This window comes from Pristiophorus japonicus, chromosome 21 (assembly GCF_044704955.1).
Source record: "Pristiophorus japonicus isolate sPriJap1 chromosome 21, sPriJap1.hap1, whole genome shotgun sequence".
NCBI lineage: Eukaryota > Metazoa > Chordata > Chondrichthyes > Pristiophoridae > Pristiophorus > Pristiophorus japonicus.
This window is the reverse complement of record NC_091997.1, coordinates 15,919,601-15,947,149: the sequence shown is the minus strand read 5'-3', so window position 1 is coordinate 15,947,149 and position 27,549 is coordinate 15,919,601. Positions and strand designations below refer to the sequence as shown.

The 27,549-nt window shown below is 37.5% G+C and overlaps 1 protein-coding gene across 2 annotated transcripts; it reads right to left on the bottom strand.

Annotated features, from left to right (window-relative positions):
• Positions 1-336: 336 nt before the first annotated feature.
• LOC139233841 (collagen alpha-1(I) chain-like) lies at positions 337-26,494 on the bottom strand. Of its 2 annotated transcripts, none has more exons than XM_070864425.1 (53): positions 26,273-26,494; positions 24,348-24,542; positions 23,497-23,513; positions 23,370-23,393; positions 23,204-23,248; positions 22,658-22,759; positions 22,468-22,539; positions 22,013-22,057; positions 21,726-21,779; positions 21,347-21,400; positions 20,934-20,987; positions 20,603-20,656; positions 20,362-20,415; positions 20,183-20,227; positions 19,233-19,286; positions 19,059-19,103; positions 18,902-18,955; positions 17,356-17,454; positions 17,165-17,209; positions 16,956-17,054; positions 15,756-15,809; positions 15,488-15,595; positions 15,315-15,368; positions 15,108-15,206; positions 13,999-14,052; positions 13,632-13,730; positions 13,011-13,064; positions 12,731-12,784; positions 12,309-12,362; positions 12,133-12,186; positions 11,443-11,487; positions 11,243-11,341; positions 10,148-10,255; positions 9,944-9,997; positions 9,540-9,593; positions 9,137-9,190; positions 8,340-8,393; positions 7,900-8,007; positions 7,731-7,784; positions 6,802-6,855; positions 6,371-6,532; positions 5,663-5,770; positions 5,206-5,313; positions 4,307-4,360; positions 4,091-4,198; positions 3,646-3,699; positions 3,163-3,270; positions 3,011-3,064; positions 2,638-2,745; positions 2,250-2,529; positions 1,714-1,904; positions 1,210-1,455; positions 337-787 (listed from the first exon to the last, which is right to left on the bottom strand). In XM_070864425.1, exons 1-53 carry the CDS (start codon positions 26,352-26,354, stop codon positions 641-643), a joined length of 4,389 nt encoding a protein of 1,462 aa, XP_070720526.1. In that variant the 5' UTR covers positions 26,355-26,494; the 3' UTR covers positions 337-640. The 2 variants fall into 2 exon arrangements, with proteins under 2 accessions (XP_070720526.1, XP_070720527.1); XM_070864426.1 differs by having other exon boundaries at positions 23,497-23,510.
• Positions 26,495-27,549: the final 1,055 nt, after the last annotated feature.

The window sequence follows — 27,549 nt, the reverse complement described above, 5'->3', positions numbered from 1 at the left end:
ACAGAAATTCATTGTATTCCTAGACAGCGAGGAATGTTTCTTAGCACCAGTCAAAGGTTCTTCAAGCTTTCTGTGCTGTGCTGCACTGCTTTAAGAACCTAAGCATAAATAGCACCTTTCTTTTCATATATATTTTTTTTCTTAAATCTGTGTAACCTATCCCGGCACTTCTTTTTGATCCACTGTGGCTGGCTAATACATTAGGTAACATTTTGTGTGAGGTAGCCCTATAAGTTTTGTATTGGAAGATGTGAGGATTTTAACCTTCTGCTCTACAAAATAGGAAAGAATGGATTTTGATGCTTTCTCACCGCAGGTAGAAGGACAATAACAAGCTTTTGACATTTTTTCAAATTTATTTTGCCACCTGAAAATGGTACATACAATCTTTCAGTTTTTCTCTGCAGTGGTATATGGCAAAATGTCACCTGCAGTGATCTCTTAACTCCAGGGGGAGGTTTACACCTGACAAGTACGTTTTTCCTGTTGCCATAGAAACAGAACATAAAAAAGTGTCCTCGTAGTTGTCCCACCCGTCTTCAGGCCCGAAGTTTAAGCAAGTGGACCATGGTTGTTGAATGAATTAGAATTCAATGCATAGAAAGTTTAGAGATGACTGCAAGTAAATTTCAAGTCCGTTTTACAAGAAGCAGACTGGGCCAATGTCAACACCAAATTCTTGATCAGCGCCACCAACGTCCATAGGTGCAATGTCAATAATAGGCAGTCGTGATGTTTTCGTTGTTTTGTATTCGATGACTGTCCTGCCCCATTCGCCAGTATGTCTCTGATGGGTTAAAAGAACAACAAGAATCATTAATAATTCATGGCATTGCATGAAGCACCTGTCACCTAGTGTATCTTGTTCAATGTATTTTCATCTTTATCGCCTGGACAGCCTGTATAGAATCCACCTGATTTTCATTCCATTTATTTTTATCATGCACATGCGTTCCACCCTGCTAGATTAACGCCCAGGTGGCAAAAATTAAATCGACCCCATATAATATCATGACTCATTTTGTAGGTAGCATCTTGTTAAATGTTAATTTACTTTTATGGTTATAACTTAAAAAGTAGTTTAAAGAATATATATAATTTCATGACAAATATTAAAATATGGGGGATGCAAGTTGTCCCTTAAGTTGAAATAGTTCTCATTAATGCTACTCTATGGATGTTGACATAAAAAGAGACTTTCAAACTCACCGTGCAGCCATCCTCAGTAACGCTGTATGTGAATCGACTGTTGCCTTCTGCTCTGATTTCAATTTCATTGGAACCTTGGAGCAATACAGCCTTCTTCAGGTTACCAGCGTCTTCGTCCATGTAGGCAATGCTATTCTTACAGTGGTATGTGACGTTCTGGGTTGCCTCAGAGGACATCAAACGCAGGAAGGTAATTTGGATTGCAACGTCGCCAGCAAGGACACCATCTTCACCACCATAGCCAAACTAAAAAAAGGAAAAATAAAGTTAGGTTATTCCTTAAAATGAAACTTATAATTATTAATTTAAGACAGCATGTTTTGAAACATATTTCCAAGCAAGAAGATGCTTTAAAGTCATTACTTAGCATTTGTAAGATTTGAAGTGGCCTTTTCACTAAACAAATCTATTTTAATCTATCTCATTGTAAATAAAAACAAAATCAGACTCGATGAAGCTTAGTGCATAATAATTTGTGTGATTTTTAAAAACAAATATTCTTACCTGGAAGCCGCCATCCATGTTCTCGCCAAACCAGATATGTTTCTTCTCCTTTGGATTCTTGGTTGTGTACCAGTTCTTTTGTGGGATGGACTGTGGGCTTGAGTAGACACAGGTCTCACCAGTTTCCAGGTTACAGTATACACGGATGGCATCTAGACTGCAGCCTTGGTTAGGATCGATCCAGTAATCCCCTGTGTGAAAAATGGTAAACGTGCTTAATGTTCCACTCATGATATGCCAAGACTAGTTTCAGTTATGTTGTGGTGCTTCAAAATAGCCTGATAAAGTGAGATTTGATTGATCTGAAAGTTAACTCATAATCTATATATTATCCTAACTTTGAAGCTTTGTTACAGTTGCATTTTGCTTTAATCAAAATACAAATTCTTCTCTCTTTATAAGTTTTTTTTCTATTATAGCACTGCATTTTGCTTATGTTACAGTCCCTACATTTAAATTTACTCTGTGGTTAAATTTAGTATTGGTTATGTACAATATAATCAGGTTCATTTCTTGGTTTATGTATTTAAGCTCACCGCTCTTCCATTCTGGGTGGCACATCTTCAGGTCGCGGCAAGTACGGGCTGGGTTCTTTCTGGTACCCTCGGGGCTGCGGATGTTCTCAATCTGCTGGGTCAGGGATTTCAGAGTGGTGTCAATTTGAATGTCACGATCTCCGACAGCACCGGCATCATCGGCTCTGAAGTAACGGAGTGGGTCTGGACCTTTTTCTACTTGTGGTGATGCGAATTGGAAGTCAAATGCGCTATGAGATGGACCAGGTGGGCCAGGAATACCAGGAGGTCCAGCGGGGCCCTGTGAAGTGATTAAAATTATAATTAAGTAAAGATGCCTTCAAGAAGATCAAGTTCATATCCAATTTGCAAATGCAAATGCAATGGCATCAGTAGAGATATTACTTACAGCAGGACCAGTGTCACCATTACGACCACGAGGACCAGGTGGACCAATAGGACCAGGCAATCCACTAATACCATCTTTACCGGGAGCGCCAGATGGGCCAGAGGGACCCTAATAGGAAGGAAAAAGTATTAAGAAATGAATCTAGTGGCAGTTTCATCATGATATTCATGTTCTTGCTAATATTACAGAAAATAAAATATAATCACTTGGTTCAAGTGATTAGAAATCATGTTACATATTTCAAAATTTACTGTTTTCGTTTTAAGTACGTTCTTCTCTTAAAAATAGCAATATTTAAGTATTGTATTGTGTATGAGAAGATTAATGCAATTGAAAAGTGATATCTCTTTTATTCAATGAAGAATATACTTACACGTGGACCACCAGCACCAGAGGGACCAGAAGGACCTTGCTCACCTGGAGGACCCTGTTCAGTTAAAGAAAAGATTTAAACATGTAAATTATATCACAATAATTTGAAGGATAGCAAATAAAAAAGTTCTGTCATGAAAATGGATAACTTACAGGGGGACCAGGTGAACCTTGAGCACCAGGGAAACCTCTGTGGCCTTTAATGCCTCTTGCGCCAGACTCACCGGCTTCACCTCTATCACCGCGGGGACCAACTAAACCCTAAGTGAAAATAAGCTCATTTTAGTTACTGATATCTTGTATGTCACAATTTACAATGTTGGAAAGCCACAAAGTTCCTGCTCTACTTAGGTTAATATTTCCTATGCTCTTTTCACGTTAAACTTAAGCCATTTCTTATGCTGGCACTTGTACATTTTGGTTTAGCTACTTTATTTTTGTGTTTCCATCAATCAATTATTAAGAAAACAAAGATGAAATTAGTAGCTTAACCATTGCTTACATCTAAATTATACAGTATCCGATTCATGTAAATACACCTGTAAAATTGTTTGCTGAGAAGTTCCATCAGTAACTCTGAAAGTAAGCAAAGATGAACTATTTGCAGTATAATTTTAAAAAGCAGAAGTTACTTACTGTAATACCACGAGGACCCATTGGGCCAGAAGGACCAGCTGAGCCAGCAGGGCCCTGAAGAACAGAAGAAATTCAAAGGTAAATATAATTTTCAAATGAATAGATGATTTAAAATCAGTACCATTTGAAGATGGATTTGAATTCTAATTTCAGTTATATTTCATGTCATAAATGGTACACTTTTAATTGATTAACTGTATTAAATTAAAAATGAACACTGGAACTTGAACAACTAGCTGTGCATAATTGGGCAGTTATTCATTTTACATACCAGATTTTTACCTGCCATTACTGATAATTTAACCGCATTATATTTTAATCTGTATTGGATCAATATCTAATGCTGTAAGGACCTTCAGTGTTTTGTACTTAAAGCATTTGTCTACAGTGGAAATGCTTATAATTTTGAAGTAAAAATATTAAAAGATTAAAAAAGCATAATTACATGTTCACCACGATCGCCAGACTTGCCAGCAGGACCAACTGGACCTGGAGCACCAGGGGCACCAGGAGCACCGGGAGGACCAGGCATACCAGATTCACCACGATCACCCTAAAAATGAATAAAATATTTGTTATAATACAGTAACCATCATTTAAAAACAATTCATTGGACATATTAATAACGTTTGGGAGCTTGAAATGGAGAAAAACTACTAACCTTAGAACCAGTAGCACCATCACGGCCAGGGGCACCTTCAGCTCCAGGAGCACCCTGAAAGGGGTAAAATATAAATATTAATAATTTGAAGTATTGATATTAAAACATATTAATCTCATTCCTTTCACCAACACTCTCGAGATGCAGTTACTCTGCAGCTGTAGTGTTGATGCAAAGAGATTTCAATTCACACTAGCATTACAGTTATAATGTGAATGCAACTTAAATCAAGAGCTAACACCCAACCTGATACGAGAGTGAATGCGGGGCACAATTCGCTGGAGGAGGAGATCTTACTCCACCGCAATTCAGAATAAGTATGAGTCTTAATATCTGATTGCCACTATATATGTTTAGTATCGTTGTGGAATTGAAGCTACTTCACACTGATATGAAACTTGCACAGGCAGAGTTATCACAGGGATTTGCAGCCGTTTTGCTGTTTTCTGGGGTTTCTGCCGAAGTTACAGCAGGAGACACCTGACCTCCCATAGAAATTCCAGGCAGAAGTGTAACTGCATCCTCAAAAGGTACCCCAACTTAAATTTTTAAGGAGCTGCATTTCTGGAAGTAATAACTGATTAAATTAATTAATAATTGATTTCAGGATTGATTTATCGAAAATGACTTGATTTGGTATTTATTAATATCAATATAATTAATTTTGTTCAGGTACATAATGCACTCAATCCAATATACAGAGAAATGTGGGGCATAATCCTATCTTATGTTTATGCATTTTAATAAAATTCTATGCTTTCAATATTTTAACAAAGGATAATAGAGAAAAGAATTTCATGCAACAGTGCTAATGTGTTCATATATTAGTGTTTGAGGACTGTATTACTAAAACAATTTAAAATCAATATTTCAAGTGTTTTAATTAGTAACATTCTTACTTCACGACCAGCTTCACCAGATGGGCCAGCTAGACCAGGGGGACCCATTGGGCCAGGGGGACCACGATCACCAGGCGCACCAACTCCACCTGCCTTGCCAGGTTCACCCTAGAAGGAGAGAGAAAATAGTTTTTCTTTGTGCACATAAAGACTTCAGTCAAGAGAAGATCTAACATAATGTCATAATTATAACATGATCAAGTTTTAAAGAAGAAAATAAATATTAAATGTATTTTTTTATTGTCAGCAGAAAATTTTGACTCAAAAGTGTAATCATGAGCAAATGTCTATAAATACAACCTAAAATTTAATTTTAAAGGAAACAATTATGGATTTTCTGTTGATTCTGATGATAAAGAAGAGTTCTTAGACAGCTCAGAAGCTCAGTAGCTATATTGTATTGACTATATACTGTATGAGCAACATTACAGAAAAAAGTTATTGCTGTGCAACTTACAGTTTGGCCTTGGAGACCCATGGGACCACGCTCGCCTTTTATACCGCCCATACCAACCATACCACGCACACCAGTAATACCTTGAGGTCCAGGAATACCAGGTGCACCCTATGGGAGGAAGACATTTTAGTTGGGGAAGGTATATAAGAACTGGAACTTACTGGTTTCATTCTTTTTAATAGATTGTTTCCCAAAAACTATATATATTGGATGTCAGTAACTACTAACTAATCACTTAAATCTCTGAAAAGTGAAAGTATTTCTTCATTTTCCATTAAATAATATGAGGAAGACTAGGTGCACTATGTTTGCAAATCTTTGTTCTGATATATTGGGTACAATAGAGTAAAACAAGTTACAGTAGTTAATGGATTAAAAATCATTGGCTTTCAATAATACATAGGGTGTGAAATTCAACTTCGGCAAGGGCACAAAACAGATTGGTCGCCTGTTATAAACTCCGCCTGATTTTCCTTGCCATTGACTTCAATGGAAAAGAAACATCAGACAGGGTGTATATCGGGTGGCCAACCTGCTACCGTCGGTTTTGCTCCACTGGGGAAGTTGAATTTCACCCCCTTAATCTCTTGCTACTTTGCAGTTTTTTATTATTTTGCTTCTTTTGAAATGATATTTATGGTGAGAATTTTTCAAGTGATCACTTAACAGGAAACTGGAATTTAGTGCTCAGAAAGCAAACAAACTTACAGCAGGACCATCAGACCCAGGAGAACCCTTCTCGCCAGCAGGGCCAGCAGCACCAGCAGCACCAGGCTCGCCAGGACGACCACTGGCACCAGTTTCACCACGTGATCCTTTAGCACCTTCTTTTCCAAGAGGGCCGGCTGGACCAGCAGGACCAGCATTTCCCTATAAATGAACACAACAGCTAAAGTGCATATGTCTCAATTTGTAACATAAATAACTACACTGATAGTAAATCGAAAGTTCAAAAAATGTCCTTGCATTGCCAATTAATATTTTATAATGATGTTAATATTTTGTCTAAGATTGTTTTAATAGATAAATATCACAATTAGGCTTCACTGGATAAATATCCTACTTTATCATTGTTTTGAATATAATAACAAATAAGCACCTTAAGAAGTCATTTTAAAATATTTGAGAAATGTACTCACGCTAGGGCCAGGTGGACCAACTCTGCCAAGAGCTCCAGGGAAACCAGTAGCACCCTAAAACAGGAGAGCAAATAATTACAAATCATTCTTTCAATTATATTTTATGTATATGAAATTTCAACTCATGCAAATGCATTTTTATTTACAAATATTGCTATAGCAGAGAGACTGATAACGAGGTGGCACAGATTTAAGGTGATTGGCAAAAGAGCCAGAAGCGACATGAGGAAAATCTTTTTTATGCAATGAATGGTTAGGCTTTGTAATGCACTGCCTGATAGAGTGATTGAATCATATTCAATAGTAGCTTTCAAAAGGAAATTGGAAAAATACTTGATGGAGGAAAAATTGCAGGGATATAGAGAACAAGTGGGGAGTGGGACTAACTGGATTACTCTTTGAAAGAGCCGGCACAGACTCGATGGGCCGAATGGCCTCCTTCTGTGCTGTACTATTCTATGATTCTATAATCACGTAAAATTCATGCTCATTTGAAAAAAGTGCTTAGTATAAAGTATAGCAAACTAAACAAGTGTTTTTATGAATATTTTCAGACTAATTTGATAAAATTTAGCATTCTAATAGATATGTATTAAATGCAAATTGCACTGGTGTATTTAAATTCAAGTGCTTCACCTTCAATCCTGTTTTTATACTAGCACTTTTTCCAATTCAAATTCCGTCACGTTCCAGCTCTGAGTTTACACTGCTAAATCTAGCTCATTTGTCCTATTGGTAGAATCATGGACCCATGAAAAATTGAGTATATGTCTCTGTAGCCAGGATAAGGGAAGTGAATTTAATAGTTTAAATCTAACAGTCTCCTGGAATCCAAAATGAACCAAGTACCAATATCAACAGTGCTTGAGACAGTGGCATTGAAAAGGATTCCAATAATCAGTTCAAAATAGTTCAAAATATGAACTTACAGGTGGACCTGAAGAACCGCGAGCACCTTTAGCACCAGGAGCACCAGTAGGACCCTGTGGAAATAGAAAAAAGAGGTAGTCTTGTTTCAGATGGAGACACATATCAAGATTTTCAGGAAAACAGTTTTGTTTTTCAGTCAAGAACACTGTTTTATTTATAGTTACTCACAGGTGGACCAGCAATTCCAATTGCACCAGTTGGGCCTTGAGGACCAGCATCACCCTTTGCACCAGTATCACCAGCTTCTCCCTTAGCACCAGGTTGACCATCTGCACCCTATTAAGAATAATAAGAAAGACAATAAACATTGATTACTTAATAATCATTTTCATTTAGATAACATTAATTGTTACCATGCTCTTAAGGACCAGGTGCAATATTTAAAAAGTAATGTAATTTAGCTAATAGTTGCTATTCTTAACATACAATAAGTTGTAATAACTGCATTACACTATCTGACATATGCTTAAACAGATGGTGATTATTTTTCAAAATGGAAGTCAAGGCCATTTCATGTTTTGAGCTCCATTTATTAATAAAATCCATGTGTAAACTATATTTACGAACAAATCATAGCTTTTAATATAAAAAAAGTTTACAATACTTACAGGAGGACCAGCAAAACCAGCAGGGCCAGGAACACCATGTTCACCACGTTCACCCTAAGCAGCAAAGTAAAAGATCAGATATATGTATACCATCAATGACGCTTCTTCAGTTTTGAGAGGAAGACGGGTTAAAAATAACTTTAAAAGAATCAAATAATGAAAAGATATAGAGGTAAATTAGGAAATAATCAGCAGGTCTGAGAGAGACACAGAGTCTGTTTCAGGTCGATGACCTTTCTAACTTTTTCCAGTTCTGACGAAACAACATTTTCTGTTTATATTTCAGATTTCCAGCATCAGCAGTATTTTGTTTTTTGTTGAGGTAAATTACGATGGGGCCTTGCAGGCAGCTGGCAGTGATTACAAAATTGTGGATGCTCTGCCTACGATTTTGCAATTCCCACCCAATAAAATAGAAAGACTTGCATTTATATAGCACCTTTCACGACCACCGGACATCCCAATGCTCTTCACAGCCAATTAAGTACTTTAAAAAAAAGTGTAGTCACTGTTGCAATGTAGGAAACCCGGCAGTCAATTTGATCACAGCAAGTTCCCACAAACAGCAATATGATAATGACCAGATAATCTGTTTTAGTGATGTTGATTGAGGGATAAATATTTTCCAGGGCACTGGGATGCCATGGGATCTTGAGTGAGAATTAAACACACAACCTCCTGACACAGAGGTGAGGGTGCTACCACTGAGCTACTGGCTGAGAAAATCAGCAGTATGGGGTCTTGAAAAATGTACCCATAAATGTAGAATAAATTGATGTAATCTAAATTTTACTCACAGGAGCACCACGGACGCCACCAGGACCAGCAGGACCAGCAGGACCAGCTTCACCCTACAACCAATCGATATAACAAAAAATGATTAAACAATAGAGAACATAACATGGAAATATTAAATCAATACTGTGTATTTTGACATTTGTTAAGAATCAATTACTAAAATTGTGCTAAATATTGTTATTTGGTTACAATGGTGGAAAGTTATTTAGTTAGGTTGCTAATGGTTTTGGGAAAGAAACGTAAATTCTCAGTAGATGACTAGTGCATTTTATGTATCGATTCTATATTGTCCTTCCACAAATAATGCTACGTTGTGGAGACATGGTGTATGACATTAAGTTTATTAGATTTTTTAAATCGCATTTTAACCATGAAATAATAAGCACCATTGAAATATCGTACCTTCTCACCAGGAGATCCAGAATGGCCAGGTGGTCCAATTGCACCAGTCATGCCCTGCAAAAGATAACATTTTAAAATTAATATCACAATTGTCAGTAACTTTTGATTATACAGCTATTTGGAAGAATATGGCAGAATGTAAACATAATGAGTCATTTTGAATATATCAACATAATAAGATAAATTCATTGAACCTGTGCTGCCAGTGGGAAAGTATGCTCAATGGGATTGCAGGATGGAGAGAGGGTATAATATTGTTGCACCAGTTCTCCAGCCTGAAATCCCTTTGATTGCAGCTTCCTACTAAGAAGACAAGATCAGGGATTTACCCAAAGCTTTCAAACTGATATCAACGACCTTAAACAAAACATTTTTTTTTTTCAAAAAAAAATCTGACAACGTACTCTTATTCCATCTTTGCCAGGAGCACCATCAATTCCCTTTAGACCTGCATCACCCTATGAGAGAGGAAGAAAAGCAGAGGAAAGTTGTTACTTTTATCCAAGTAAGTAAGATTAACAGGTCGCAGCAAAATAGCTTTGTATTTACAGTTTTGTGAATATTTAAGTAACTAAAATGATGAAGATAATTGCGATGAGAATACTCACTCTTCCACCCTTGGCACCAGGGAGACCACTCGGACCACGGTCACCGGGAACTCCCTGCAAACCAGGAGAGCCTTGACCACCAGGAGCACCAGCAGCACCAATATCACCCTGAAAGTCAAAAGTGTTAATATAACATCATTGGGATATATGTGACAAAAATAAAGACTGCCTAAATAAAACTCAATACTTTCAAAGTTACAATGAATGTATTTTTATATCTGCTAAAATATTACTAATAAGTTAGATACAATGCTGGAGGACTTTCATTAGCTAATTATATTTGAATAAGATCTCAAAGCATCAATGTTCCATTTGTGTTGAGAAAGAAAGTGCATTTTAAAAAAAAGTGTATCTATAATATATTTCTGTGCCGTATATCCTACGTAATATTAATGATGCTATAGCACACACTTCTTTGTCTTATGGGAAACTCATATCATGTTATTTTCATCATCCATGACTATCATACCTGTGTATTAAGTTTAAGCTGGTGAGGTTTAAATTTCCCATATACTAATATTGTACTTGCATCTTCAAGGTAGATGCTGCTACGCACCACAGTGCAACCCCCTTCATGTTCCCTTTTATTCCCCTGGGGCAATCACCTCCAATCCTTGCCACATCCCTCTCCAGGCTGGAAACCCAATCCAACATCCTGTGGCCCTGGCTGTATCTCTGCTTGGCCTGCATCCTGCGTCAACCACCCAGAGATGCAGACCCAGTTCCTCCTCCCCTTGACCCATCTGATGCCTGCAAAGAACGCTCCATCCATTCACCTGGCTTCAGGTTCACACATGTTTTTTTCAACCTTTTTTTTCCACAGTCTTGCTCACTGAGATTTGCACTTGAACCCCTCAAACAGTGCTACGGTCTAACCCTACCTCTACATTTGTTATTCTGTCATAAGGCAAACTAAGCATTTACATGGTAAAGTAGCTGGCAGAATTCATTTGGTCTCCTGTTTCTGGAATGGCAAGTATAATAAATGCAAGTTTTTAGAAATCCTACTCCTTTATTTACTCGCTTCAGTAAATGAGAAATAGTTTTATTTCTGGCAGAATGTCACTTCTTATATGTTTGTGTGTGAGTACTTACCTTAGGACCATCATTACCAGCAGAGCCGGGAGCACCACGAGCACCTCCAGGACCCATGGGACCAGGAGCACCACGTTCACCTGTGAAACCTCTTTCACCCTAAAGAAAATGGGATTGAGCCATTAGGGAAAAATATGGATGCAAAATCTTTTGATGTAAGTTTTTCTTTGTAATTGGAAGATTTTTTTTAAGAAACTTACTCTTTGGCCACTAGCACCAGGAAGACCGACATCACCAGGCAGACCCTATTGTACAACAATAAAGAAATAATTAAAACCAAAAATTTCTCACACAAGTCATAAAACTACAATACTTTTATAGAACAGTTTCACCCTTATATTGTGCCATTTTAGCATCTTTTCTCCTTTGTTGTTAAACAACATAGTCAGATCTTATTGATCCATTACAAGACTATATATAAAGCCTCAACAGACTGGGAAAGGATTTTGCTGTGCATAGCAAATTAACAAATGTATTCTTAAAAAAAAGTTTATGATTTTCCTGCAATGTAACCTACAGAGGAAAGCTTCTCCTATTCATAGTTTTCCATAAATATTGTCTTGTTTTCCTCTCAACATCACTAATGTTCTTGTTATTTAGCAACCAGAGAAGCCATATTTGAAAATCATTAAGTGGGGAGGGGTAATAACCCCCATAAAGATTTAGGTTACAAGTGATTACACTCACATTAAACTAACAGCATTTATGCAATCCTATTTCTATTCAGATGGTTACCAAATAAGATAATGCTAAATAAAATCTTGGAGACTCTTACCTGTTGTCAGTAATGCTAAATTAACTTTATAATGAATCAACGATTATTTACTTGTCCAACACTAACACTGAATTCTTATAATACTAGCAATACATCTTTCTGACATAATACATACCTGTTCACCAGGTTTGCCACTTTCACCAGTAGCACCATGAGGTCCGGGGAGACCCTATAAAAGTGAAATTAGGATATTGTGTATTAATAATTAAATAGAGCAACGTATAGATCCAAAACAATGTTACAAATTATGTTACATCGTTCTAAATTCTGAAGATGATTTAGAGTTTATACCTGGAAGCCAGAAGGACCTGGGGCTCCTTGTTCACCTCTCTCACCACTAGGACCCTGTGTGGAAAAATAAAATTATAGATTCAAATCTTGATTTTGATTACAGAATGTGGAATAATTTATGCAATGTCTTATTAACTATGAATAAATGTAACTGGGTATCCACTCTTTCATGCATTCAATTTCTAATGTTATCTACTATAAAAATATAAATCATTTTAATATAAACATAAGCAGTCACTGTATGATTTATTTGTCATCTTATACTTTGACACAAATGTGGGTAATGCCAAAGAGAGTGGAGGCAATATTTTCTTTGAAGTGTTCTCCCAAGCCAATCAACTTCCAACATAATGTTGGGTATGCCTCATTTCTCAAGCAAAGAATTTTTTCCAAATTGATTAGATTTAATGTATTTTACTTACAGCGGGACCAGAAGCTCCAGGAGCACCAACTTCACCATCTTTGCCAGCAGGACCCTAAAGGGAAAAATGTTTAAAGCTTTGATTACACCTGTCTGTGATAATCATCAGCTGCAAATATTACTAACTAAAGTTTCAATATAGAACCTTGAAAATTGTTAATGAAAATATTGAATCCATGATGTCATAAAATACAGCAAGTTTTACAGATTGTGATAATTTAATGAATGATAAAATCATTAAAATGCAGGTAATTGCAGGTAATACCATGCAATATACTTACCACCAAGCCAATGGGACCACTGACTCCTCTCTCACCAGGCTTTCCGGGCTCACCCTATAAAACACAGGATATGATTAAACATGTGCTCATAAGTTTTGTGTAAACTTGTGGCCTTTTTATTATAACCACTTATTGATAAATTGGATCTTTTTAATTCATAAGCTTATACTTCCCTTGCATCTACTGAACACTTCGTACTTTACTCTTGACTTTACTTTTATTTTGTGGAATAAACTAGCAAAACCCCTGAGACTAGAAATGACTGTTTGTGATATTAGTGTACAGGTACAAGGACCTAACACTCATATAACATGCCTCTGTCCTCCATTTTAACAGAGGGGCTAACCCATTAAGATCTCCCAGGCCTCAAGCTGCCAACGACAGGGATCTGGCCCTCACCTCAGCACCCACCTGCCCAATTCCTGCTCTGAGTTGACAATGGGGCTAGTGTGGCTATATTAATATAGATAGTGGGCATATTTATCAGTAGAAATTTGCATTACTCCAAATTTGGCACACCTTTGGCATTTGATACTACCATATACTTTAAAGGATACTGACTTTCATTAAAAGGATGGCAGTACATGTTATGTAACCATTCATTTGGATTTTCGTACTTACAGCAGCACCCTTAGGACCGGGGAAACCCATCACGCCAGGTTGACCTCTTGTACCAGCAGATCCGGGTGGACCAGCACGACCATCTTGACCAGCTGGACCCTGTTATGTTAATGTAGAATATCAGATGGTGGCAATTTGTAGTCTTGCCATAAAAGCTGCACAACATACTAAGATATATTTTGTAGAAACCTTTGCTACATTTATTTCATACATAAGTATTGAAATATAAATGTAAAATAGAGCACCATATTATTATTTTTTTAATTTCAATTCTGTGCACTCTATATAATGGCAGATTAGTATATCTCTGGTGATCAACTTTCAATAAGTATTCTAAAATATTTTTCATGGAGAAATAGATACTTACTGAAGGACCAGTCTTGCCATCAGCACCAGGACTGCCAGGGCTTCCAGTCAGACCCTAAAATACAAAATTTAATTAATATAGCATTTTAATACATCTTCCAGAAACATCCCAAAACTTTTTACACAATGAATTGCAGTTAGGTAGGCAACCATGGTAGCTATTTTTCACACTGTACTAGCCCTACAAACATCAATGAGACAAATTACCAATTTATCTGTTTATAAGGTGAGACAACTGTTTTCTGCTCTTCAAATAGTGTCATGCAATCTTGTAGGTCCATCTGAACAGTTAGAACCCACCTTAACATGTAACCTGAAGGATATCCCCTCTATATTTTGAGTACTCCCAAAGTACCCTTGCAATGTATTAAATAGGAACATGCTTCGATCACAGCATCACTTGTTGGCTTCCAAAAAACAGGAGACAAATGCGCTGTGACTGAACAGTCTCAGGGACCAAAAGTTATTTTAAAATCAAATATTACCAATTTTGATTTGCTGTATATATTTATCAGCAGAAATTTGCTATGCTTGACCAAATAGTTCAGTGTTTTAAAGGTAAGTTGAATTTTGTTCCTTTCCTCTTGTAGCATATTCAATAGCTTATGCAAGATATATTAAATTAGAATCATAGAATGAATCATAGAATCATAGAATGGTTACAGCACAGAAGAAGGCCATTTGTCCTGTCGAACCTGTGCCGGCTCTCTGTAAGAGCACCTCAGCTAGTCCCACTCTCCCGCCCTTTCCCCGTAGCCCTGAAAATTTTTATAGAAAATGATTTCAACAAAAATATAATGTTGCTGCATGCAATAATAGGCACAGCCAGATTTTCTTCCATTTGCTAATTTTAGCAAGAGTAGAGCAAAGGACATTACTTTATAATTGCATCTAAGTTTTTGGTATAATTCGTGAATAAAGGAAATTATACCCCTTATTTAATGTGTGAACATATCATCTTACAGTAAGCACTGCCTAATCTATACATTTCGTTGATATGTTTTTCACAGTTTTAGTTTCATACCATATGGGAATCCTCTGCACTAACAGACAGCTGTTTTCATGTTGCTTATGCATCAGTCCTGTACCTTAGCCTTATCAAATACTCACCCTTGCACCCGGAAGACCGGCCTCACCAGATCTGCCAGGTTCACCGTTAGCACCTTTGGGACCAAGAGCTCCAACAGAACCACGCTCACCGGGCATACCCTGTAACAGGAAACAAACATAAAACAATGAGGATTTGAAGAAATTTACAGACTGCACAGCTCCTGTAACAATGAACAAAGCAGAAGAGCTTTAGCAGAATTTACATACCTTGGGACCATTAAGACCCTCGGGACCAGGGAAACCTCGGTTTCCAGGGGGACCCTGCAATGGAATGAAAGATAAAGAAGCAAGGTTATGCACTATTGTAACTGCTTTAGAGATTTGGGAAATATCAGATAACAAATGTATTAATATTAATGAAAATAACTTTCTCAACTTACACGTTCACCAGCACTGCCAGGCATACCCTGAATACCAATCTCACCACGAGCACCTCTCTTGCCTTCCTCACCAGCTGAGCCAGGGGGTCCTTGTATACCAGAAACACCCTAGCAAAATCAGAGCTATAATCAGTGGTCGCTCAATGGGTCAATCCATCTGTGTAGCATTCTGTATTATTGTACAATTTGAACACATTTCCTATTACAATAAAATACTATTAAACTGTTAAGTGTAAATAATTGCATTACGCTCAAGATGCATACTTACTGGTTCACCTTTCGCACCAACTTCACCCTTGGCACCAGGGGCACCAACTTCACCCTAAGGTGCAAAGAAATGATGTTAAATCTCAGAATTCAATAGTGAAGCAGGTTTCATTCCTAGACAGGGATTAAATTATTTCTGACAATGTAGCCTTGAAATTCCACTGTGACTTTATTGGTGTACTGCTATATGTCCAATGGGAGACCAGAGGATCCTGTTTTCAGCTGTTTGCATAATTTCCCTGGAGGATCCATTGGTTTCCGGCTGGAGTTACAGTGGGAAACCAGTAGAACTCCCATAGAATTTCAGGGTCTTGTTAGACTATGCATTTCACAATATTTACAGAGCCACTAGCCTGCAGATAAGATAACAGCTATGCATTATTTTTTGTAGTTAAAATATTTGCAATAATACATCACTACATATGCTCTCATTGATAAATAATATTGGCTAAAGAGAGTATTGTCAATATTCCTTTTTATTAACACATTATTTAAAATGGATTATATATTAGCCTTTATATATTAACCTTTAGGGCACTAATGATGAGTAACTTATTTTGGTGGTGACCAATTCTCTGGGCAGCCGAAGAGAATACTCAGTGAGTATCTGTTTTAAAAATCTATCAAATCTTGGATTGTTTGTTTCAATGATGGGATCAGTTCAAGGTTTAATATGCTGGAACTCAACTGACTGTAAAAACAGCCATCAGAGCCAGTCTTCAGCCAATCAGCAGTCACATTTCAAAGATATGTGACCAACTTAGGAACATAGGTTAAATCCCTGGGGACACGACAATGAATAAAATAAAAACTAAAATAAATGGTGTGAGAAATAAAATAAAAATTAAAGTTGTGAAAATGGAAGAGTTGAGTGTACAGAATATAGGAGAGTACACACTAAGTCACTAAAATGTTACTTTTATTTAAAACTACTTTATAAGTGTATATTCTGGTGGTGTATTGTTATATTACAGTTGTAAAACAAATCTTGACATCAGAGTAATATTATTACTATCGTATTAGGAGATCTTTTAGTATCAGAGTGTATGACTGGTAATCTTGAAATAAATAGTTGACCCAGGAATATCCCAGAGCCACTAGCACTTGCAAGATTATCTAATCTCCCTCTCACTACACTGGATAGCCCAGTGGCTACAATGATAAAAAAGGGTAATTTTCTGTGGTTCTGCCAGCCACTTACATTGTTGCCCTTGGGACCGGTAGATCCAACAGCACCTTGTGCGCCACTTGGTCCTCGTGGGCCAGGGAAGCCAGGGGCACCAGAAATACCGGGAGCACCCTAGAACACAAATAGATAAAATGTCAGTCAGTATAATCAGAATTTATTAGAAAACCTCAGTTCACCAAAATGATTCATGAGGTAAAGTAGACAATGAAGTATTTACTCACAGTTGCACCTTTGGGACCAGGTTGACCATCAGTACCAGCAACACCCTAATGGTAAAAAATAAAGAAGGAGCAATGTTTTAGAAAGTTTTGTTACACATAAACATTACAGACATGTCAAAATTGTTATGGTGGATAGCTTTTTGTTCTGTCGAATAAGTATAGTTAATTTGATTTTTCTTCCAAATACTTACAGGAGCACCAGTAGGGCCAGAAGGTCCAGCAGCACCAGCTTCACCACGAGCACCAGCAGGACCATCAGCACCGCGACCACCAGCAGGACCAGCTTCGCCCTAAATCAAAAACAATAAAGGAATTTTAGCAGAACAAAATGCTTCTTTGATATTCAGTGTTAGAACACTGCAGTAGCACAGGCAGGTTCCGGACACTTTAATTCAGAAATATCCTGGTGATTTCAGTAAAACTGATATTCCATCACATCACTGAATACCCTTTAATCTTACTGAATGGAAGCCATGTATTTAGTTTGGGCCTTTAAAGTAGTAAAGCATACCAAGGCACTTTGCAGAAGTGAAAAATGTCCAACAATTAGAGCTATGCAAAATTATGTAACTAGGATCATGTGTTAGAATAGGGCAGGGGTGAAGAGAGATCGTTGTCAGATACCAGTTTGGGTCTCTATTGAAGGCTATGTAGTTTGAGCCACATGAACAGAAAAGGAAGGTGGCTTTGCCTCATGATATATTGGCTCTCTTAGCATGTGACCATCAGGATAACATCTTGCCACTCATTATTGTCTAATTGTACTGTTCATAATATTGATGGTTGAACAGATTCAATTAAGATGGGCAAAAGTATTTATACAAACAAAAAAGTTGGATTATTCATAACTATACTCAGTTAAAATAAAGGATGGAACAGTTATTCTGCAATATTCTGCATGGTAAACTAAGATCATATATTCATCTATGAGCTGCCATGCAATTCCAAGGTAAAATGTTCTTATCAAACAAGATAATCTAATTAAACATGGTGGAACTAGAATGTAAAGGAGTGTAAAAGCTATTAACTAAATGTTTTAATGTACTTAGGAACCTCATTTCAAACTGGTTTTGTTTATTTCCTCTTGGCTTTTATCATATAACTTTTCTCTGTCTTTGATCAGCTTGGCTCTACCTAGAGGGACTTTGATATAACCACACTGATACTAATTTGTAGGTATTTTTATAATTATGTAATTACATTAAATAAACTAGCTCCTTTATCTCAACAATGGAATAGTCGACACCTATTTTCATAGATACACAATGCCACTGGTTCCTGACATTTATTGCACCACTGAGTGCAGCTGAGAGAGGGAGACCTATACAGTCAACAGTGCTCTTATGTAAAAGCATCATAAAAATGCAATGGATATCTGCTTTAAATCCAAGCCCGACAAAGCTAGCAATACAATGAAGCATGATACTTACATCCCCTATTGTCTTAGAGCAATTAGGATGAGTCAATGGTAGCTATGTTCTCACACTAGACTGAAACACTAAAGCCACCAGGATTAGTTTTTGCACCAATACTGTAAGGCAGGAGTGATTTTCAATACTTATGTGTCAAACCTAAGCTGAATTCGCCTCAATCTGACTTTCGAACTATAAATAGAGCTTTTTTCTTAATTTTTCTCAATTTAGAATCATGCTTCCTAAGGTGATATTATGAATGACATCAGTTATGTCAGGAGATAACCCCAATTTTAAATGTGCCATTCTGGCATATATATCATACCTTAGCACCAGGAGCACCGGGGAAACCAGGGGGACCAGCTGGGCCAACGGAACCCTGAAACACAATTATTTACATTATGTTACATTCTGGAAAAAAAATTCTGGAGTACATCAGTACTTGTGTAGAGGAAGCAATCAGATTGACAAAAGGTACTTACAGCTGGGCCAGCAGCACCAATTGCACCATCATTACCACGAGCACCCTAGAAGAGTTAAAGGAAGAACTCATTGTTGTATGCTGCCAAGCTCGTCAGGCTAGAAAAAATATCAGCAAAGAAAATTTAAATCATATGGGTATTGCAATTAATTTATACAAAAAATGTTATACTTACAGCAGGGCCAGGGGGACCAGAACGACCTCTCTCACCGGGCATACCACGTGCACCCTGTTCAAAGTAATAGATGTTGTTATTTCTATTCCATTTAATACATATCATAATAAATGTAGAAGCATGCAGTGTAATAGTATTCCTTTATTAATGCTGTGATGTAAAATAGACAGCAATACTTTTCTATAAAGGTGGTGAATTTTGGTTAAAACGTACGGTCCTGAATTTCCATAGGGTTCTCTCGATCTTCAGCCGTACCTTCAGCAGATCAACAGAAACCCTAGGAAAATTGCGTGAACGGACGTTTTTAGCCATAATACTGTTTCTCTAGGTGTTTCGATCAAGAACCCCATAGAAATACTCAAGTGTAGGTATCAGTATAAAGTCATGTCATGTCTACTCATGTCTACTTTTTAATGAATGGAAGAAAATGTAGACCATAATAGCAAATTGCTTTCCAATGCAAAATTGATGTCAATATCATACTGTGTGGTAGAGGTCTAGTGTGTCTTGTCCTTTACAGCTTAGTAGCCCACACTGCGATATGTGTGTGCACTAGATCCGTGCAGCAGAGCTGGTCTCCAGTCGTCTTGGTTAATCCTTGCCGATGGACCAAGACCTAGCTCTGTCAAGCCCTTGTGGTGGCTGGTGTGCAACGGCCACCACACATTAAAAAAATCCAGGCACAGGCTTGGATCTTTTCACCCTTCAACATGTAGCTCGGGATCTGGAATATTAGGTTCTTTATTGAAACACCTGTGAACACATCCTTTTTTGGCATGGAAGCAAGTCATCCTCGATACGAGGGACCGCCTATGATGAGTAATAAACCTCCCCTGTATATAGCTTTCTAACCAAATGTATTGTGTATTAAAACTTTATCTCTCATATATTGTAATTTCCCAAGACTTCTATGATGGTCGTGCTTGTAGAAAAATTAATAATTTGCTCACCATTGCACCGGGAGTACCATTTTCACCAGGAGCACCAGCTTCACCCTATTGTAAATGAAATGAAAATCACATTGAATCATTATTATGCAAATAATATAAAATGTTGTACACCATTAAAAGGAAAGAAAGAGCACTGAAATTAACTCTCATTCCTCCTTTAAGGAAAATTGAGACATTACCTTAGGACCAGCTGGGCCAGAGTCACCCTTAGCGCCATCTAGACCATTGTAACCCTATAGAGAAAGGGCAAAGTCATGAGAAATAAGGCTCTTCTAAACCAAACAATATTTTAGAACTGAATTTATCGTTATGGATTCAAATTGCTATATAAAAGCATTCGATATTCTTTACAACAAAAAATACTTCACTGCATTGTATGCTAATATGCCAAATTTGACCAAACTGTAAAGGTGGACTTACTCTGTGTCCTTTGATTCCTGGCAGTCCGGGAGTTCCGGGGAAACCACGAGCACCCTAAAAACATAACAACATGGTAAGATATGGGGAGAATCTGCAAAACTGTTTTCTTTGAATAAAGAAGATCAACATCATTTGAGGTGTATCAATTTATGTGTTTTTGATAAATAAATAATATATTTGAATACTGACTGTTTTCAATACACAATCTTGCTCTTGTACTATCAGTGGCTTATGTTTAATAACTAAACAAGTGATAGAGCAAATGTACTAACATAACATATTATAGGGGTGTTGCAGTGTGCTCAATAAATGTGAGTAGAAAATCCGTTACCTGAGGACCAGGGGCACCACGGTCACCGGGGCGACCAGCTTTACCATGGTCACCCTATGGAGACAAAGAACAAGTTCAGCCATTTTAAACTGCAATGGAGATTAAAGTCAAGTATTCTGAATGAGACATAAATATGCACTTAATAAATGTTGATGCAGGTTCTTTTAAAGTTATCTAGTATGCACAAGGATTGGATTTCAAATATTATGGTGTCCCTAATGATCATAAATTACTTCAATAGTAATTCTGTTCGGCAACAAAAAGTTTTTTGGATTTGATTCAATGTTCAATAATGCACTGGTGCAACTAATACTGAAAGTACTGCTTATGTGTCATTCATCTAATACAATAGAGAACAATAGTGAGTGTAGGTTACTGTACTGTGCATTTACAGACATTTTGGTGCTACTTACATCTTCACCGTTCTTGCCAGGAGGACCTGAAGGACCACGTGGACCCATTGGACCCTAAAATATTAAAAATGCATAATTAACAATATGAAAACACTGTAAACAAAGGGGAGTTGTGTGTTGTAGTTAGCGCGCCTAAAAAGCAATGCTTTCAATAATTTATTGAAAGTAATGATTGCTGATAGCTGGCATCACAATACTCTCATAGACCGCAGACATGTCTTTGGGTACCTTTCCTTGCAAAGCATCCATAGTAAAGATTCAGCTTGAGGTAAATTATTTGAGAAATGGTAACTATGTTTCTAAATAATTGCAGCTTTAATGTGAATGAATATTAACTTCTTAAGGGGAATTGGATTGATCTATGTTATTGGTTACTTACATTAGCACCTGGTTCACCAGGCTCGCCTTGGTGTCCCTGGAATCCTTGCGGACCCTGAAGATTAAACATATAAAATATACATTAATAATCATGGCCTTTTAGTGTACACAAAATCTGTGTGTTATTTTCTCATCAAAGCTCTAGTCCCTTTTTATAGTACATGTATATATAATAACATTTTTAATGTTTTAGAAAATGGATAAACATCCATTCTACTAAGTATTAAAGAGTTCTTGGTAATTAAATGATAACCAATATTTAAAATAAAAACAATGTTGTGTACTTACAGGTGTGCCAGGTGGCCCGGGGGCTCCTCTGGGACCTCCTGGACCCTAGGATAAAAACAAGACTTATTTAGTAAAGAGACATACAGTCTTATGCACTCCAGTCACATATTTTACATTTTATTGTATAAAATAATCATAACAATGTGTTCACATTTACCAAATCAATTAAAAATAAACTGTAAATCATTCACTCCCTAAACCCAATCCACGAGCTAATGCATTCCCCCATCAACTAATCTTGAGCTAATGGTTCTGTTACTATAAATTACTCATTATCTTATATTTTCTTTATGCCAGTTCAAAGTTAATTCTACATACCTTCACTCTTGGTGACTTCACGTGACTTACTTTACTTCAGGAATGTCAATATTACATTAGCATTATAAAGCATTATAGATGCGTTGCTGCATTTACTCTTATATACATTATATGGAATAAACAACAATGGCTCATACCATAGGTCCAGGCATTGGAATACCACCAGATGTTTTCTCATCATAGCCACCACTCATTTGAGGGAGGAAGTTCTGGAAGAGAGCAAAATTATTTTAGATGTTTGGCAACTGTAAAATGTATTGAGAATGATAAGACGTGTTGCACTGTTTGTTTAAAACAGAAAAAAACACGACTGTGAGAGTCACTTACTCCGCCAAGGCCAGATGTTCCAGGGGGGCCAGGTGGACCAGGAGGGCCGTCAGCACCAGGGGTTCCTGAAATTCCATCTCTTCCTGGTAAACCTGGAAGTCCCTAAAAGTGCAAAAGAAAAGATTATGCTCACTGTTAAAGGGGAAAATATTATTTCACTTTTGCTGCATTGGCTGCTTTAACAATACTCTTATCTATTATCATCTCTTTGGTTGTCACTTCCTGCTATTGTCATTTCCTATGTATTGCCAGTTTCAAAAGCCTCTCTGTCATTTGCAATGGATTCCTATTCATTTTAATGCAATCTTAAGAGGCTAACTTTTATTCGTTGACTACGAATATATTACAATATATTGGAATATATTACATTGCAGTTCCTGCCTATTTTACCATCTGATGTATAATGAATATTTGGCCTTTATTGCCATTGTTTCATTAGATTAGTTAGCGGGACATATTAGCTTTATCTCAATGAATGATATAATCAGGGACTTCACAACTTAGCTGCACCAACATCACATTTAAAAAAAATAATGGTCTACTTACTCTATCACCTTTGGGGCCTGTCTCTCCCTTGGGGCCTGAGGGTCCCTGGAAAAAAATCCAATAATCATTAAAATTGTAAATAATTTCAGAAAAGTTTAAGAAATTGCAATATATTGTATTCTTAAATCAGTTTTGTGGATTGTATGTGAAAAACGTTTCTCTTTACCTGAACACCAGGGCCAGAGGGATACTGAAAAAAATAACAATTAATAAGTCAGTTTATGGGAATATGTTAAAAGAAATAATATCATGTCATCTGCATATAATCTATGCATGAAGTGTTATGTACTTACTGTCTCTCCGCCTTCTGCTGAAAAAAAAATAAGAACATTTTGATTAATTCTTAAACAAGTTTTCTCAAATAATAGATAAAATTATAATTATGATTCAGAAACGGCAGATAATACTGTACAAACGTTTTATTTGGGGAGAGAGAGTGTTAAAACTTGATTGGTTGTAAGACTCCTTCCTGGTTTAACTTTAACTTGGGGTGTGACATATTTCATTGACTCATTCAGTGATGTCATATTTAGGCCCGAATTAAAAATATCAAACCACCAAAACTGATTCAAAAGTTTGAAAATACTCCTTGCAGACCAAGTGATCCAGAAAGAAACAAAAGTCTGGGATGTTCTTATTATGGCCAGTTAGCTTGACATTATCATTTAACTTAAAAGTTGTCGTTTATTTTTCCTTTGCATAGTGAGCGTATTACATTTCTGAATCAATCTCAAAACATTCAATCATTCGACAATATGTTTCCACGTTACTAACAAAACGTAAATATCATTTGACTGTTACAGTGTAACCATTGCTATGTTACTATGCCAGTATCGTATCATATTCTTATTAATACAAAGTTCATATCCGCAAAGTGAATTTGAAATAACGCGGAGTTATATAAAATAACGCGGAGAATTCCCGAATTCGAATGTCAGCTTTGATGAATACCAGTTTGGTTGCTTTATTTTCCACTGTCCTGAAGGCTAATACACATATTGCCAGTTATTCCCCGTTGAGAATTACGATGTTTAGCTTTATGCGTTGAACTAAAACAATTGTAAGATGCCTCAGTACCTGAAAACAATTGACCGAGGCGTCTAACACTTTCAAAACGACCAAAACAAAAAGATGTCACACTTACGGCCTTGCTCGGGGCAGATAGGGCAGCATTCTCCGAAGGGGATTTCAGCATTGGGGCAGTCGCTAGTTTCCTCGCAGATTATGTCGTCACAGAGGATCTGTCCACTGTCGCAGACGCAGATCTGGCAGGGCTCAGGTTTCCAGATGTCTTTGTCTTGGTATTTCTCTCCATCCTTTATGCAACTCCCTGCGTCAGCTGAGAAATAAACAGGAAACTAACTAACGCTGAACTGAGCGCCCTCTAACGCACAGGAATGCAAGAGCCTTTCTCCCTTCATATTTTTTGACATAAAGATCAAACTATTTAATGACGGGATAGGGTGACGTAACCAGTCTTGTGCCAATTCAAAGGAACGAGTAAATCATGCAGATTCACATTTGTTTGTCCATTATTATCACAAATGATACAAAACAGAACATGAACTTCCATTTTAAAAATGTGCTTTAGACGTATTTGTAGAATCACATTTTTCGTAACACAATGTAATTCAATGTCTGACGTTTCAGTTTAAAGAAAGTTCCTGGTATTTCTGTAGTCTATTTGGGGGGGGGGGGGGGGTGGGTACGTCCTTTATTTCACGGAAGAACACATTCTTTATGCTATTTAACATATTAATCTTGACGAATAAAACATTCAAGTCAAGGTAATCAGACAAGAGATGGCGCTCTAGCTCCACCCAGCTTCTGCTAACGGTGCCAAAATTGCCACTCCTGCCAGCAACACATGGCACAACAATGAGACCCAGCTCAACGAAGTTATTTTAGTCAATTAAAAGTGATTTGACGTGAAGCTCGTCCATGCAAAATTGTACGGTTCTGGAGTAATCAGACCTTGGTTTTATTGAACAAAGTCGAGGTTTTAAATTGCTACAATTTCACACGCTGACTGGAGGTGGCGCTGTTGAACCATGGCGCTGAACTCGCGCAGTTCTGCATGTTTGCACGCAAACATCTGGATTGCTTCTGTTCCGAAAGTTGTAATCTTTTCCCTTGCACAATTTAGTTGTCTGGCTTGAATTTTAATAAGTAGATTTTAGACATGGAAACGTTCTTGTTCTTTTGAAATACCTTATACCTGTAACCGATTTAGCATTTGTTGCTGATTTTAGAACGAAATACTTTTAAGTGCTTAACGATCGAATTTGGATTTTCCCCCTTTTTGCGTTTTGTTTCTTTCCCTTTAATCACTCCTTTAACTATCTTCTAAATCACGTTGTAACGTCGTTCCCTTGCCCTCCAGGCACTATTTTCTTTGCTTTTTTGGGGGTTGGGGGGGTGGGGGGGGGGGGGGTGGGGGGTGACCCAACTTGTTCAAACTTCGCCACAAAGGACTTGTTCTGCATGCTCTACTGTGACACACCCACTGCGAACGGGCAGCTGTTTCAACCAATTGTCTGGTAGAATGTTCTCCTTCATTTCCAACTAAAATAATTCCAACATTCTGAACGCCTTTCCTAACGCGGACGATGCGGCAAACGCCCAACATCTGTATGTTGGCGGCACCGGCTGGAAAGTCTGAATTGGCGTTGTATTGCACAGATGTTTTTTTTTTACATCCTATCCCCTAGGGATAGAAAAATGATTCCATAAAAGGGAATTCGTTGCAGAAAACCATTTCGAATCGTTAACATGTTAATCTTTTAAAATAACGTTTCTCGATATCTAAAAAGTCTTACCATCTCAAACTAATAACAGAAGAACTTTTAAACTTTGCCTTACGTTGTTCCAGCTATATTTCTGCAGGTCAATTTCACTTTATAACCTTTTTTTCCCCCAATTCAAAAACTCCATGCATCTTTCTCCAGTTATTTCAAACTCTCAATGACTTCGTGTTAAACCCCTTAGCAGGTGAAGACAGGTAGATTTTCAAACACTTCCTGAGAACTGAATAGCAACGGAACAGCAGAAAAAAGCGAGATCACTTACACTCATCATCTGCTTGGCATCTTCCCACAATTAACGTTGCTGCTAGCAACAGCAAGGTCCGAGTATCCACAAAGCTGAACATGTCTAAATATTAGACATGTAGACTCTTTGGGGTAAAAGGGAAACTTTCTTTAGCGTCCGCACATACAATGTTCTGGTGTGTGTAATTCCAAACTTCAGCACCGTGCCCCAGCAGAAACTTCCTACTGTTCCGTCTGCCGAGCGACTGTCCTTTTATGTGTGCCTTGGGTTTGGAGGTGTGAACAGTTGCCGCCCATCTCCAGGCAGGCTAGCCCATTTGACCCGCTGAAAACACGCTGAATCCCCGCCCGCAGGAGGGTCCACATGTTCGCTTCCATCCACTGAAATTTACATGGGTGCCTTCCTCCAATCAGGAGGTAGAGAGGGAATTCTGGATGATCGGTCTCAGCCGCCATGTGGCGATTGGACCGCAACATGCTCACCCCCCCCCCCCCCCCCAACACACACACACTCCCTCCCCATGCAGGACCCATTCAATTTGATGAACCATAATTTAAAAAAAACATTGAAACCCATTCTTCTTAAAGCAAAGGCACATCAGAACGGGGTTTCTTGGCTTCATTTCAGAGGGCTGCTGAAGAGTAGAGACACGTCGAAGCCTGACTGGGTCACAGAGGGGGAAGAGGGGCTGGAACCTTTTCAAATGTAGGGATGGCTTCGATTTTACTAACCCAGCATACACGTAATCATTTTATTGATATGCCAACTCATCAGTTTTTTTTAAAGAAAAACTTAATAGCAGAGTTCTCAAAGGTAAGGATGCAGCATAGTTTCATTGATACTCCCGATCTACTTTTTTTTAAAACTCCCCAAAAAACTAAATTTAAAGGACCCAAGTAAAATATTCACTGATTTATAAATAATCACACCGTTTTGAAGACATTTCGCAGACGTATCATAAATAAGTCATCTTTGTCATGTTATAAATGCTTTCGGAGGCTATGTTTTAAATGCATTTTATTTCCCATTATCAAATAAATTATTTTCAAGGTGTGAATATCCCAAAGCGGTGAAATTGATACTAATGGGTCGCTTTCGGTGTACGGTGCGTCTGCTTTCTCTCTTTTTCCACCAGAAATAAGATGTTTGAGATATAAAACCGACGGGTCAAAAATCTCTCGGCGTTGGTGTCACATTTAAACAAAAGAATCACTCTGCAAACGGAACTCGTTTGATTTTAGTTTAAAATCACACATTGCCGCAATTGGACAATCTCACTCAACGTCAACAGTTGA